Genomic DNA, 16,858 nt, shown 5'->3' with positions numbered 1-16,858 from the left:
CTGGTCTGTAAGTGGTTAAAAAAAAAAAAAATCACTTTAAAGGCTCTGTGCAGGAAGATCAGCATCTGAACCCAGAGAAGGTGGAGGCTGATAGACTGGAGGTAATAGAAGGCATTACAATTACATTTAAAATAAACTTTTACCAGTATTGTGCATTATATTTAAAATGATTATATCCATGAAAAAAATTGTCTCAACTTTTAGTACTACTTTACTATAAAATATTTATCTATATATATTAATTTTAATATATATTGATATATATTAATATTTATCTCCCTCCCACCCTTCATATAGCTTCATGTCTGACTCCCAGTTAAAATGCCCGTATATCCTACTTCTGGGTGTATTTATTATTATATATACAGTATGATATAAGTAATATATTATTACTTTCACTGTTTCACAGTATACAGTAAATTAACCTCTTATAGTAGCGATTATCTGCTTTTTTTTTTGTACTATAAAGGGCTAATTTTAGTTTTTTGTAACCCCATGATGACAGGTGATACAAAAAAAAAAAAAGCATGCTGCTGCTACTAAACGTCTTAGGCCTGGTTCACACCTATGCGTTTTTTGGTGCTTTTTTGCAGAAACGCACTACAATTCATTTACCATGGTTTCCTATGGGACACGTTCATATCTAGGCTTTTTTTCAGCCTCTGTGTATTTGGAAAGGGTCAAGGACTTTTTTCAACGTAAAAAGGTGCTTTTTTTGGTTCAATAGACTTCAATAGAGAAGCTGCAGAAAAGCATGTAGTTATTTTTTGCCACAATTTGCGTTTTCTAATCTGCCCAACAACAATTTGGTCAAAAAAAAGAAACATAAAAAAATGCAAATCGCAACAAAGTCGCATGTGAAAAAAACGCACAGCAAAAAGCACTGCAGAAACGGATCAAAAGCAAACTGCATAGGTGTGAACGGAGCCTTATGCTGACCATACACGTATCTATTTTCAGACGAGAATATTCATACGAAAAATCTTTGTACATTGGCTGAATGAAAGAATGTCGTTTAAAATTTTCACTTGCTTTTAACATTCAGTATTAAAATGAATGTAATTGTTGAACGAAAACCACATACACTGTCTGAAAATTCCTTTGACCGAGAAGTTTTCTATTCTGCTCCTTAGAATTTTCCCGTCACTGTGGTGGAAAACGAATGTCCATTTGACCCCCACTAACGATTAGAAAGTCGAACGAACGTTCTTAAAATTAATTTTTTTTTGAAGGAAGACGTTGTTTTTGTATGGCCAGCATAGGTGACAGCAGGCGCAGGGAGCTTGCCTATGACAAGGAGTCTGTCATACATATTATTACGGTATTATACAGGATTTATATAGTGCCAACAGTTTACAGCGCTTTACAATATAAAAAGGGAGACAATACAGTTATAATACAATAAAATACAAGCGTCTTTGACAGTTTTCTCCAAAGAGGTACCTTCCAACCCGGAGTCAGAGGTCCTCCTTGCATTGACCATCAGCAGTCTGTGCACATTCTGGAACGTCAGAGATTTGCAACCTTTCTTGACCCACTGCCCGTCCGTCGGCTGTGCCAACTGTAAAGGTCCCTCCTTTATAAAGCGGGTCTCCTCTCTTGGCCAACCGACCAGCTTGATGGCCATCTCCTTCCACTCGATGTCGATGTTTCCCTCCAGAAAGATCGCAGGGTCCACGTGTTGCCCTCCTGTTTGGTTTTCAAATTGATGTGTTCTAAGGGCCCTGCTCAGAAGAGCTTACAATCTAATAGGATGGGGCAGGTGGTACAAAAGGTTGTAACTGTGGGGAATGAGCTGATGGAAGTGGAAGAAGATTAGTTGGAGGAGTGATAGGCTTCCCTGAAGAGATTTGTTTTCAGGGATCGCCTGAAGGTAGCAAGAGTATGGGTTAGCCGGACAGGTTGAGGTAGCGAGTTCCAGAGGATGGGAGAGGCTCTGGAGAAATCCTGGAGATGAGCATGGGAGGAGGAGACGAGGGTGCTTGAGAGGAGGAGGTCTTGGGAGGAGCGGAGAGGACGGTTTGGGTGATATTTAACAAGATCGGTGATGTAGCTCGGGGCAGAGTTGTGAATGGCTTTGTATGTTGTGGTTAGTATTTTGAATTTAATTCGCTGTACGATTGGGAGCCAGGGTAGGGATTGGAGGAGAGGGTTGGCAGACGCTGAACGGTGGGTAAGGTGGATAAGCCTGGCAGCAGCATTAATGATAGACTGAAGAGGGGAGGAGCCTATGGAGAGGTAGGCCAGTGAGAAGGGAGTTGCAATAGTCAAGGCGAGAGATAACAAGGGAGTGAATGAGGAGCTTGGTGATTTCATTTGTTAAAAAGGGGCGAATTTTAGAGATGTTACGGAGTTGAGGTCTACAATCTTTTGACAACGATTGGATTTGAGGCTGAAAGGACAAGTCAGAGTCTGGGATTACACCGAGTACCCTGGCGTGAGGGGAGGGACTGATGCTTGCATTGTTGATTTTGATGGAAAAGTCATGGAGGGGGGCACGGGCGGGGGAGAATATTAATAGCTCCGTTTTAGAGAGATTTAGTTTAAGGAAGTGGTGGGACATCCATGCTGATATGTCAGTTAGTAAGTTAGTAATGTGAGAGGAGACTGAAGGAGTGAGGTGAAGAGTAGACAGCGTATAAGTGGTATTGGAAGCCGTGGGCAGTTATTAAGTGACCGAGGGAGGAGGTGTAGATAGAGAAGAGAAGGGGTCCAAGAACAGAGCCTTGGGGGCCCCTCACAGAAAGGGGCAATGGAGAGGAGGAGACAGAGTTGTAGGTGACACTGAAGGAGCACTGTGATAAATAGGCAGAGAACCAGGATAGAGCAGAATCTTGGAGGCCAAGGGAATGTAGTTGAGAAGGAGCGGGTGGTCAACAGTATCAAAGGCCGCAGAGAGGTCAAGTAGTAGGAGTATGGAGTAGTGGCCGTTAGTTTTAGCAGTTAGTAAATCGTTGGTGAGTTTTAGTAAGGCAGTTTCCGTGGAGTGTAAGCGAAAGCCAGACTGTAAGGGGTCAAGAAGGTTATTTTCACTGAGGTAGGAGCTAAGACGGTTGTAGACTAAGCGTTCTAGAAGTTTAGACGTGAATGGGAACAATGAGATGGGTCTTAAGTTGTTCAGGTTGGTGGGGTCCAGTGAGGGCTTTTTAAGTATGGGAGTGATCTGTGCATGTTTTAGAGGGGAGGGAAAGGTAGCGAGGGAGAGATTGAAGATGTGAGTGAGGGAGCAATAGGATAGAAGAAAAGTGTGACCGTAGTAGTTGTGAGGGAACAGGATCCAAGGAGACAATTGGTTAGGTGGGCATCTGAGAAAAGTTTTATAACCTCTTCAGTAGTAGCCAATTCAAAAGAGGAGAGCGTTGAATGTGCTGTTAGGCAAGTATGTTGGGTGGGGAAGACGTACGCACAGTGGAGCTGTCCTCACAAATTGCATCAATCTTGTCTTTAAAGTGATTGGCAAACTCTTGGGCAGTAAGTGAGTTAGTGGGTAGAGGGGGGTGGGGGACGAAGCAGAGAGTTAAAGGTTGAGAAGAGCCGACGGGGACTGGATGACAAAGTATTAATAAGAGAGACAAAGTAGACTTGTTTGGCAGCATGGAGGCAGGAATTGTATTTTAGAAGGGCAGATTTATATAGGGTAAAGTCCTGCAGGCTTTTGGTTTTACGCCACAGTCGTTCAAGAGCACGGCAATGTCTCTTGACATTTCTAGTGTTGTCAGTTTGCCAGGCTTGTAACGGTCGGGGCCTGATTCTGCATTGTGGTTAGAGGAGCAAGTGCATCCAGTGATGATGAGAGTGAACTGTTGTAGAGAGAGGTGGACAAGATCAGGACAGGGAAGAGATTATGTCATATAGGTATATTACAGTTCTGTCTGAAAACCTGCAAAATAGTCCCTCATTTTTTTTTTTTTAACTACTTACAGACCGGAAGATTTTTCCCCCTTAATGACGAGACCATTTTTTGCGATACGGCACTGCGTCGCTTTAACTGACAACTGCGCGGTCCTGCGACGCTGTACCCAAACAAAATTGACGTCCTTTTTTTTCCCCACAAATAGAGCTTTCTTTTGGTGGTATTTGATCACCTCTGCGGTTTTTATTTTTTTGCGCTATAAACAAAAAAACAGCGATAATTTTGAAAAAAAAAAAAACAATATTTTTTTACTTTTTGCTATAATAAATATCCCCAAAAAAATTAAAAAAAAAAAAATTTCTTTATCAATTTAGGCCAATATGTATTCTTCTACATATTTGATAAGCGTATATTGATTGGTTTGCGAAAACATTATCACGTCTACAAAATAGATTTATGGCGTTTTTATTATTTTTTTTTTTTTTTACTAATAATGCCGGCGATCAGCTATTTTTATCGGGACTGTGACATTGCGGCGGACAGATCGGACACTTTTGACACTTTTTTGGGACCAGTGACATTTATGCAGCGATCAGTGCTATAAAAATGCACCGATTACTGTGTAAATGTCCCTGGCAGGGAAGGGTTTAACACTAGGGGGTGATCAAGGGGTTAAATGTATTCCCTGGGAGGTGCTTCTAACTGTGGGGGGAGGGGACTGACTGGAGGAGGAGAGAGATCTGCTGTTCCTAATCACTAAGAACAGCAGATCTCTCTCTCTTCTCCCCTGTCAGTACGGAGATCTGTCTGTTTACATTGGCCAAGCTGTATTGCCTAACTGCAGCAGAGAAAAGTCAGGTCAGCAGAATTGCAAGACTGTATGGACAGAAATACAGGTACAAGAGCTTCTATATATCTATAGTATGTCATCAATTAAAGTGGGGTTCCACTCAAAAAAAAAAAAAAATACATGAAAAATCCTAAAAAAAAATACAAAAAAAAATTTGGATATTTTTTTTTTTTTTTTACTTACCTCTAAATGCCTGTTGCTAGGGGGTCCCTCGTAGTCTGCCTCTTACAGTGCCTGGGCTGGTGACATCACTTCCCCCTCGGCACAGGAAGGGCTCAGCTCTGCTCCCTCCCTCCTGTCAATCATCTGGGACCCATTACAGGTCCCAGGTGACTGAGCGACCAATCACGGTGCTCGGTGGGTGCCAGGCTGTGAAGCCACAGCCTGGCGCCCACAGTTGCAATACCGGCGCCGCTGAACGGAGGGGGAGACGAGCGGGGCTTCTATCCCCCGCATTGCTGGACCCCGGGACAGGTAAGTGTCCGATTAAAAGTCAGCAGCTGCAGTATTTGTAGCTGCTGACTTTTAATTTTTTTTTTTGACTGGCCCTCCTCTTTAAGCTGTTTGTCTAGAGTTTGACTCTAAGAAAGGTTTGTATGTGACATTTCACATTTACCTAAGTAAAAAATGAATTTTTTTTAAATAAATATTTTTAGTGGTAAACCTACATGAAAAACAATCCTAATACTCAGCGGGGGCAGATGTACAAATTTCCGCAGTGCAATGGGGGTAAAAAAATAAATAAATGTGGATTTGTCTCCACCTCTTGGCCATTAGTGGTACTGCAGAAGAGGTTTTTCCTAAGCAACGTTTGGAAGTGCATCCTATGTACTAAACTATAACACAAATGCGTACTTGATACAGTTTTTTCTCAATTTTTTTTTTTCTAGTTTTAAAGGTTCAAGACATGCAGGTCCACACATACATCAAAACATCTGCATCAAGTATTATAGAGTACATAAATTAGGGGTTAGCAATCCCTGACAGGCATGCCGGGGGTGGCATTCAATTCCTTTTCTTCTGACGTGTAATGCCCCGTTTCTGAATTATGTGTAAATGTGTAGAGGTCAGACAGAACTGTTCCAGCTCTGTCTCCCTACAGCAATAGATCACTGCTATAGTGACCTATTACTGGCTGGCTGCTGCATGCAAATGGGAGGTCTAGATCTGGTTTCCACTGACCATATCCAGCCACCCCCCCCCCCCCCCTCCCCCAATGAAAAGTGTGTAAAATCCATGTAAAAAAATTTACTATATCACACAAGTGAACACAATATCATTAACATTTTAGAGATTGCAACCCTTTAAAAAATTAGCTGTCGTGGTAATTTATGCCTTCACCAACCCAAGATAATCTTATCTTAATGTTCTACTAACAATTTATGCAAACTGTTTTTTTTTTTCTACTGCTTGCATCACAATGTAGCATTGAAAGGGAAATAAAACTGTCCTAAAGTTAAATGCAGACATTCGCTTTCAGCTTTATCAATCCACTACGTTACATAAAAGTGACACTAATGTGATATTTTAATCAGCAGACTTTGTTGATTATAATTTGCAGTAAATATATGGGTGAGCACAAATTACACAATTTGCACTTCAATTTACAAAAATATTCTTTTGTGCTGAGGTTTATGTGTGTCTGTATTTGTGCCACTGTAACTAAAGTGGTTGTAAACTCTCCCTGACAACTTTGTCCCATGTAAATCAGCATAAAAACCCTAATGAACACTGCTTGTAGATATCTCCTTACTTGCTTAGTATTGTTGTAATTCTTTTTGTTCTTTAGAATGACTTCACTGAGCATGCTCAGATCTCCTCTGATTTATGGCACACTCTGTGTGCTTGTCTGTCTATTATCAGATCTTCCTACAGCACAACACTGATATCCCACAAGACTGCATAATCACTCAGAGCTTCCTACTACACCCCATGTGACCATGTGACATCACATGGAGTGTAAACTTGAACAGCATTACTGCAGCCTTATCAGCTGAAGCTGATAAGACTGACACAGGCAAACAATAGATAATAGGCACAAGTAAATACTATGAAACACTATGAGCAGTGAAGCAGGGTTGCCATAGAAACATTGGATTGAGAAGGAGGCTTGGTTAACAGTACAGGAAGTGCTCAATGTAAGGGCGGAAATGCTCTACTGTGGACTCAGAAAACAATACTTAAGATGGTGCTGCCTAACCCCTGGAAACAAGTTTTTTAAAGTTTCTTTAAAAAGTAAGTAATATGCGATTTGGGCTGGATTACAGTGTCTATAGTTTGACCATTACTTATTATAATGGACTAAATGAAAAGCAGCATCAGAGTGGGAGGGTTTACTTATTCTTTAAAAAGTATTTTGTGAGTACCAGGACTGTGGCATACATTATGTGTGTGGTGTATAATCAAGTAGGCTCACCCAAATTCAGCATAATTTAGGCCATACCACTTTTCACAGCAGCAATTATAGTGTGCCGCAGGACCACATTTCCCTTACATGTCTCTCCTTCTGAATTTCTAAAGTTGGGAGGTATGGTGGTGTCTAGCAGGTTGTGTTTTTTTCGGATGCTCCTATAATCTACAAATATGCAGAAAAAAGGCAGAGGCCAAGGCAAATGTTATAGAAAATGAAAGTAATGGTTGCAATGGAACTGAACAAGATGCTGCAGTAGTTAGCATACTGGTTGAATAAGATCCAAACAAACTGAGGAGAGGACTCTGACTCAGTCTGGAGAAGCTCAGCCTCTGATTCAGTCTGGAGGAGCCCAGCCTCTGATTCAGTCTGGAGGAGCTTAGCCTCTGATTTAGTCTGGAGGAGCCCAGCCTCTGATTCAGTCTGAAGGAGCCCAGCCTCTGATTCAGTCTGGAGGAGCTTAGCCTCTGATTTAGTCTGGAGGAGCCCAGCCTCTGATTCAGTCTGAAGGAGCCCAGCCTCTGATTCAGTCTGAAGGAGCCCAGCCTCTGATTCAGTCTGAAGGAGCCCAGCCTCTGATTCAGTCTGAAGGAGCCCAGCCTCTGATTCAGTCTGAAGGAGCCCAGCCTCTGATTCAGTCTGAAGGAGCACAGCCTCTTACTTAGTCTGGAGGAGCCCAGCTTCTGATTCAGACAAGAGTAGCCCAGGCTCTGATTCAGTTCTGAGGAGCCCAGCCTCTGATTAATTTCTGAGGAGCGCAGCTTTTGATTCAGCCTGGAGGAGCTCATCCTCTGATTCAGTCTGGAGGAGCCCAGCCTCTGATTCAGTCTGGAGGAGCCCAGTCTCTGATTCAGTCTGGAGGAGCCCAGTCTCCGATTCAGTCTGGAGGAGCCCAGCCTCTGATTTAGTCTGGAGGAGCCCAGCCTCTGATTCAGTCTGGAAGTGTCCAGGCTCTGATTCGGCCTGGAGGAGCCCGGTCTCTGATTCAGTCTGGAAAAGTCCAGCCACTGATTCAGTCTGGAAAAGTCCAGCCACTGATTCAGTCTGGAAAAGTCCAGCCTCTGATTCAGTCTGGAAAAGTCTAGCCTCTGATTCAGTCTGGAAAAGTCCAGCCTCTGATTAAGTCTGGAGGAGCCCAGCCACTGATTCAGTCTGGAGGAGCCCAGCCTCTGATTTGGTCTGGAGGAGCCCAGCCTCTGACTCAGTCTGGAGGAGCCCAGCCTCTGATTCAGTCTAGAGCAGCCCAGCCTCTGACTCAGTCTAGAGAAGCTCAAATTTTTCAATACCCCAAAATCAAGGAAAGTATCTTAGAAAATTAAAGTAAGGGTTGCAATGAAACTGACTTATATGCTGCAGTAGTTAGCATACTGGTTGAATGAGATCCAAACAAACTGGCCCCAGAGTGAGCATGGTTGGGACATTTGATTATTAGCTTCTTCAGGGACATCGATTGATGTTCATGGTCCTGTGTGCTGCATGTATGTTAATACTCACAAATACAGGACATAAATATGTAATATGGCTTGTTTATAAAAAGTTTTTTGCAGTGATAATTACCTTTGCGTTATTTCTTCTAGGATATTCCTAGACGTGTCTCAGAATGACAACACCGCTCTTCGTCGCATGAACTTGCGCTCATTCCTAATGGCTCCACTGCAAAGGGTCACCAAGTACCCCCTCCTTCTGAGCCGGATCCTAAAAAGTACCACCGATTTCCACCCGGACCACAGCAGCCTGTGGGAGGCCAAAAGCCGAATCGAATCGCACTTAGAACACATCAATATGAAAACCAAACAGGAGAGCAACACGTGGACCCTGCGATCCTTCCGGAGGGAGAGCAGGAAGAACCGAGAGGTGACCAACATCGAGATGAGGGAGATGGCCATCAAGCTGGTCGGTTGGCCAAGAGAGGAGACCCGCTTTATAAAGGAGGGACCTTTACAGTTGGCACAGCCAACAGACGGGCAGTGGGTCAAGAAAGGTTGCAAATCTCTGAAGTTCCAGAACGTGCATGCACTGCTGATGGTCAATGCAAAGAGGACCTCTGACTCCGGGTTGGAAGGTACCTCTTTGGAGAAAACTGTCAAAGACGCTGTTTTGGTTCTTATAAAGGACAAAAGTAATGGGAAGTTTGCAGTCCTCAGGGACCCGCTGAGGTTGGGACAATGTGTGGCATCCGTTGAGCCAGACTGTGAGGAAATATTTGAACTCTTGGAAATCAGGAAAGAAGGTTATGTGTTTCGGGACAGTGACAGCTCCCGAACTCAACACTGGTTCCGGCAGATTAAAAGCTTTTCCCAGGAACTTGGGTCATGGCAAAGACGCCGCAACGCTCTCCCAAATATAATGATAAGCACAGTGCAAAACCGATCCTCAAACTGACATTGGGGTGGTGCTCCTATCCCACCCATCTGCACAAGTGTAGACAACACTGGACCATGTCTGTCTTGGGTCAAATAAGGGGTTGTTATTTAAGCACAGGTTCTATATATGCAGATCTCAGCTGTTAACATTCCAGAACATTCAGGTTGTCCGTCCTCTTCTCAGCCAATCCTAAAACAATGTGTTATGGTAAACCAATCTGACAACTGGTCTCCTCCGGCTAGATTCAGAGGCTTGGCTCCTCCAGACTGAGTCAAAAGCTGGGCTCCTCCAGACTGAGTCAAAAGCTGGGCTCCTCCACGCTAAAACAGAGGCTTGGCTTCTCCATGATAAAACAGAGGCTTGGCTCCTCCATGCTAAAACAGAGGCTTGGCTCTTCCACGCTATAACAGAGGCTTGGCTCTTCCATGCTAAAACAGAGGCTTGGCTTCTCCATGCTAAAACAGAGGCTGGGCTCCTTTAGACTGAATCAGTGACTGGGATCCCCCAGACTGAATCAGAGGCTGAGCTTCTCTAGACCAAATCAGAGGCTCAGCTCCTCCAGACTGAATCAGAGGCTGGGCTCCTCCAGACTGAATCAGAGGCTGGGCTCCTCCAGACTGAATCAGAGGCCGGGCTCCTCCAGGCTGAATCAGAGCCAGGACACCTCCAGACTGAATCAGTGGCTGGGCTCCTCCAGATTGAATCAGTGGCTGGGCTCCTCCAGACTGAATCAGAGGCTGGGCTCTTCCAGACTGAATCAGAGGCCGGGCTCCTCCAGGTTGAATCAGAGCCTGGACACCTCCAGACTGAATCAGTGGCTGGGCTCCACCAGACTGAATCAGTGGCTGGGCTCCTCCAGACTGAATCAGAGGCTGGGCTCCTCCAGACTGAATCAGAGGCTGGGCTCCTCCAGACTGAATCTGAAGCTGGGCTCCTTTAAACTGAATCAGTGGCTCGGCTCCTCCAAACTGAATCAGTGGCTGGGCTCCTCCAGACTGAATCAGAGGCTGGGCTCCTCCAGACTGAATCAGAGGCTGGGCTCCTCCAGACTGAATCAGAGGCTGGGCTCCTCAAGACTGAATCTGAAGCTGGGCTCCTTTAAACTGAATCAGTGGCTGGGCTCTTCCAAACTGAATCAGTGGCTGGGCTCCTCCAGACTGAATCGGAAGCTGGGCTCCTCCAAACTAAATCAGAGGCTGGGCTCCTCCAAACTGAATCAGAGGCTGGGCTCCTCATAACTGAATCAGAGGCTGAGCTCCTCCAGACTGAATCAGAGGCTGGGCTCCTGAAGTCAAAATGTGATTATTCACATAAAGCAGCAGCCAGTCATATACAACAAATGGCTCCCCGTGGTATAAGCTACACACGTAGCATGCAGTAGTGAATAAATCTGACCTCCGGCCTCCCCTTCAGTCATCCACAGTTGTACCGGCTCCTTTCGTGGACTGAAATGGCTTACTCTGGTTTCACTGCACACTGTGAGTGTCTCACAATGTGCATTAGAAGCTGCAGTAAGTCAAAGCCCGCCTCATTTCCTGGCTGGAGGACCTCCAGCATCATCTAAGACTTTCCTCCCTAGCTTGCCTGTCCCTGGGCCGCCTTTCAGTCATGGAGGCTCAGCATCACATGTGGGCATTACCTACCTACACTTAACATGACTAAGCTATTAAATTGACCCATACAGATTACAGTGTTAAGTTTGCAACAGAACTCTGAGGAGAGGACGGAGAACCTGGTTGGTTTCTGAGTATAAAGAGTAATTTCAGTGTTTCCTAATGCCGGACCAAACCTGAGCCGAGGACTCCGGCATGACACAAGGGAGGCGCCGAGTCACATTTTTCAGTCACTGGGTGCTGGAAACATGAGGCTACCCACAGGCACATAATGGGGGTCAGTGGAAACCTGAGGGTTCAGGTCATTTCCAATAAAGCGATCGAGACCAACGCTGCCAGAAAAATCTCCAGAGCTGTAATTGTTTTCTGTTGGTATTTTCACACTTAAAGTTGAACTCCAGGCTGATATAAAAGTTACAAATGAATACAGCTCTGTAATCATGAATATATAATCCCATTTATTTTTTCATTCAAGCCCCTCACCCGCCAGTCCTGTCTTATACCTTCAGGCTCAATATTGCGCCATACTTTATATTTATTAATGAGGGTGGAGAGAGACCAACAATGTATTCCCCAAGTGTGATCCGTCTAGCTGTGTTGTGTGATGGAGTTGTGTAAATCTCCGGTCGGAGTTCAGCTTTAATTGTATAAAATACACATGCACTTTTTTAGTACACGGAAGCATTGTTATCTGGCACTGCCATATTCGTAGTTTGCCATCGTATTATTATTATAGAGCAGGGGCCTCATGCGGCCCTTTGCTTGCTTTTATCCGGCCCTTGAGGCATTATTCCTGCCATGGACACCAACAATAGGGGAAAATTCCTGCCACTGACACCAATAGGACACTATTCTTCCCACTGAAACGAACAATGGGACATATTTCCTTCCACTGACACCAACAATTGGACATATATTTTCTTCCACTGACACCAACAATTGGACATATTTCCTTCCACTGACACCAACAATTGGACATATTTCCTCCCACTGACACCAACAATGGGACATATTTCCTTCCACTGACACCAACAATTGGACATATTTCCTTCCAATGACACCAACAATTGGACATATTTCCTTCCACTGACACCAACAATTGGACATATTTCCTTCCACTGACACCAACAATTGGACATATTTCCTTCCAATGACACCAACAATTGGACATATTTCCTTCCACTGACACCAACAATTTGGCACGATTCTTTCCACTGACACCAAAGACATTGGAACATTGTTTACTCCCACTGAGCACAGTCTAGCTCCCCTAAAGTCTGAATGACAGTAACCTGGCCCTTTGTTTAGAAAGTTTGGAGACCCCTGCTATAGAGGGTCAATTGTGTTATATGCAATTGATTGTTGGTATGAAAAATCGTGAAGTCTGGTGAGTGTTGTCTTTGGGCGGCCTTAACAACCTTATTCTAAAAGGTGGCTAAAGTAGAAGTGGCATTTCAGTGGAATTTCCACCATATTTTCCTTTAATTATGGAGTAACAAGGATTGAAGCATAGTCCACCTTTGATACTACGTTTTACGTTAGTCCCATATTTAAGGTGCAACCTGAAACATTGTTGCATTCTCCAGCCTCCCACCCACTTACCTGAATTCTTGCTCCAGGTTGTTATTTGAATTCAGTGCAGGTTTGGGTGGCTCCACCCACACAGCCATGTCATCCATTCATGGGAATCTGTGCATGGAAAGACTACAAGACCCATCTTCCACCAGCAGGGAGCAGATTGCACTTGAAGCAACATCACTTACTTCCTCCAGCCTCATAAAGCTGGCCATACACTAGTAAAATTTTAAACAAAAAATTGTATGAAAATTCTTATTAATACAAATGTTGATTAAAAGTACTTCAAAATTGCATTTGCTTTTAACCAGGGCTGCCAAAAAGGCAATACAGTTGGCCCTCCTGTAGTGGGCCTGGGCCCTATCAGTTCAAAAGGGGAGCACCTACTGAGCAGGAGGGCTGACTGTACTGTCTTATTACAGAAACCGACCCTCTTCTGCACTGCAGGGGGATTGGTTCTAGCACATGCATCCCTTCTATCTGCTGCCTGGGCCCCCTTGTGTGTCCCTTTCCCCTGCAGTGCTGCCGGCTTCCCTCCTCTCCCGCCGGCAGCTGCTGCGGACACACAGAGGCATGTTTCAGGATGGAAAGCAGGCGAAGAGGCCAGTAAATATGGCATTTACTGGCCCTTTCCTCTTCTGAATGAATACAGTAAGCGATCGGTACCAATCACTCCTGTGTCCATTCATTACTGAAGCATAGTAAACTGTGTTCACTATGATTCCGTTTGTGAATGAGAGCAGAAAACCTCAGAGCATCTCTGAATCATTCATCTGTGCAGCTGAGGCTGTAGAAAAAGGGACTAATAAATCTATTGTCCTCATTCACTTTCAGCTGGGGGGGAGGGACCTGTCACGTAGGCTGTATGGGGCTCCGTGATTTCTAACAGCAGCCCTGCTTTTAACCACTTCAGCCCAGAAGGATTTGCCCCCTTAATGACCAGGCCATTTTTTGCGATACGGCACTGCATCGCTTTAACTGACAATTGTGACGCTGTACCCAAACAAAATTGATGTCCTTTTTTTCCCACAAATAGAGCTTTCTTTTGGTGGTATTTGATCACCTCTGTGGGTTTTATTTTTTGCGCTATAAACAAAAAAAACAAAAATTTTGAAAAATAAAAATTTTTTAACTTTTTGCTATAATTCATATCCAAAAAAAATGTAAAAAAATGAATTTCTTCATAAATTTAGGCCAATATATATTCTTCTACATATTTTTGGTAAAAAAAAAAAAAATCACAATAAGCGTATATTGATTGGTTTGCGCATAAGTTATTGCGTCTACAAACTACGGGATAAATTTATGGACTTTTATTTTTATTTTTTGTACTGGTAATGGCGGCGATCTGTGATTTTTAGCGGGACTGCGACATTGCGGGGGACGAATCTGACCCCAAATTACACTTTTTGGGGACCAGTGACATTATTACAGTAATCAGTGCTTTAAAAATGCACTGATCAATGTATAAATGACACTGGCAGGGAAGGGGGTTAACACTAGGGGGCGATCAAGGGGTTAACTGTGTTCCCTGGGTGTGTTCTAACTGTAGGGGGGGATGGGATTACTTAGACATGACAGAGATCACTGGGAACAGTAAATCTCGGTCATGTCATCTGGCAGAACGGGGAATCGCCTTGTTTACAAAGGCAGATCCCCTCCGCCCCCTCACATTTCTAGCCGCAGCCATCTTGAGTAAGGGCCGATGATTCCTGCAGCATTTACTTCCTGGGATTCATCTTCCTTTGCTTCAGGCATACAGGCAGGAGGGTGTGCTTAGCTGAGAAAGCCCCTCCCCCTCTTCCAGATGAAAGAAACAAAAATGCCCATGAAGACTCCTGTGATGTAGTATGACATGATTTTGGTCTAGGCCAGAAACCAGGAAGCTAGTGATGAAATGTAAAAAAAAAAAAAAAAGTTTTAGAACAAGTAAATATAAACATAACTTCCTATCTATTTACTAATGCTAGCAGCATAAGGATTAAAAAATAGTTAATGTTGGGAGAGTTTGGTTCCCCTTTATTAAAATAGAACTACGGGCAAAACTTTTTTTTTTTTCATTTCGGATAGAGCAAGGGAGGATTATAACCCCCGTCAGATTTTTTATTTTTTTCGCCATCTCTGTCCCATTGCGGAGTCTTCACTTCCTGTCCAATAGCCAAACAGGAAGTGAGAGGAAATCCCTGCAAATTAAAGGAATTTTTGGGGGACCCTCCAGCTCACCAGAACTAGTGTCCCCATTGGAAGATTTCCCATCTATGCGGGAAAAATTCCCCCAGAGGGGATTTTCAGCAGCTAAATGAATAGATTATAAGGAGTAAATAGATTTAGAAAAAATGCATTTTTTATTGAAAAAAATGGCATACAAAATTCTCATGGTGTTTAAAATTATGAGCTCTGGTGGGGAGAGTAAAACTATTCCAAGTGCAAAAGGTGCAAATACAAAATTATACAAAATATTACATAACAGAATGTCTAGTGTATAACAATGGTCTGACGCGTTTCGACCCATGCAGTTGGGGTCTTCTTCAGGGGATTGGTTTGCTGCAGAGAAACTGCATTTAGCATATCAAATTTTAAAAGTATAATATATAAATAATTGTATACAAAGTGTGGATATCTCAGATAATGACCAATGTATTTGGAAGATTTCCCATCTATTACTTTCTGGGGACAACCCAAAAACTGGGGTTTTCTTTTTACTTTCACTTTCAATGTTAATGGTAAACAGGACAAACAGAGCTGGTGAATCTCCTTAATGGGGGGGGGCACAGACCGCAATAAAAACTGACAGGGGCTCTAATCCCTCTCCACTCTGTCCAAAACTATTCAAAAAAAAAAAAAAAAAGGTTTTGCCTTTAGTTATATTAAGGTGGTCTATGCTTTTAATGATGAACAGATGCCACCACCTTTTCGTTTAAACACAAGATTTAAACAAGTTGTAGGCTGCCATACATGTACATGCTCACCAGACTCGGGAAAACTTTTCAAGAGATTTATTTATATACAGTTGCAATTTTTTATTTTTTTTTTTATTATTGGAAAAAGTGTTCACAGAAAGCAAGATGACAACAATGCTTCCAGGTACAGGGAGTGCAAGAGGGTGATGTATGGTAATTCAGTTATCTTGAGATATAAAAATGGACGTATGAAGATAGAAGAAAACTTCCAGCAGTTTCCGATCAGATTTTTGGGTAGTTTGTCAAAAGAAACTTTCATACAAGCAATGATTCCGAGGGGTTTCCTCTGACCATCGTCTTATGTCTTTGGGTGGCCATTCTGGTGGGTTTCCAACAAATGTTTTTGTAGTTGCTTAAAAACTGAAAACTTTCTCCAATTGTTTCTTTGCCTTTTTCTGCCAGAAAATGAAAACTGCCATAAAAAAAAAAAAATAATAATAACAGGAACATTACCCATGTGGAGGATGTATATTTTAATGAATGGCAGAAAGAAAACTTGAGGAGAAGACCTCCCACCATCTGCAAACATTCCAATGGTAAAAACTTCCAGGAACATCACATTTCCGAACATAATTTACACAAGTTTTATTGAGTATCATAAGTCTGTGATTACGCCACCCTTAATGTAAAAATCCTCTCCATGGCTGGTCATTGCATTACAGATTCCCCACATCGGGGTCCGAGCTCTGCTACTGATGAACTACAAGTCCCAGGAGTCTGGGCTGGGCCCTCTGTTAGAAATAGGAACTGTCACAGGTTTGCCTACCTCACTTTTACTGCTTTACACCACAGCTGGTAAGTCACCTCTTCAGACCTGAAACCAGCGTACTATTCCATTGTCACCGGACGCTCCGAGACCTTCCGCTCCGGATGTTGCCGTTCCAAACGACCCTTCTTCAGGTTTCACACTGACGATCTTCTCGCTGGTCAGTAATATCCTTATTATGTAAACGCAAAACTGAAGACTCAGCGCTGGAATCACACTGAATAAAAGATACGCAACAATTGTATTGCACAGGATTGTCTTTTTAATGGAGCATGAGAGAAAGAGTGAATGAATGAGTGAGTGAATGAGTGAGAAAACTAATGCATGAGAGAGTGGGTGAATAAGAGAGAGTGAATGAATGAAAGAGTGAGTAGGTTAGTGAATGAAGGAGTGGGAGTGAGTGGGTGGGTGAATAAGGGAGTAAATGAATGGGGGAGTAAATACGAAGGAGTAAATGAGTTGGTGAG

The 16,858-nt window shown here is 43.3% G+C and overlaps 1 protein-coding gene across 1 annotated transcript in view; it reads left to right on the top strand.

Moving 5' to 3' along the window:
• LOC141147268 (uncharacterized) overlaps positions 1–16,630 on the top strand; it is a 137,239-nt gene extending 120,609 nt beyond the window's left edge. The window contains exon 7 of the mRNA XM_073634474.1: positions 8,691–16,630. Coding sequence (XP_073490575.1) covers positions 8,691–9,495 — 805 coding nt within the window. The 3' untranslated portion in view covers positions 9,496–16,630. The remainder of the gene's footprint in view (positions 1–8,690) is intronic.
• The last annotated feature ends 228 nt before the right edge of the window (positions 16,631–16,858 follow it).

The sequence above is a fragment of the Aquarana catesbeiana genome, linkage group LG06 (genome assembly GCF_042186555.1).
Source record: "Aquarana catesbeiana isolate 2022-GZ linkage group LG06, ASM4218655v1, whole genome shotgun sequence".
Classification (NCBI taxonomy): Eukaryota; Metazoa; Chordata; class Amphibia; order Anura; family Ranidae; genus Aquarana; species Aquarana catesbeiana.
The sequence above is the reverse complement of the archived record's forward strand: the minus strand, read 5'-3'. Positions and strand labels throughout refer to the sequence as shown.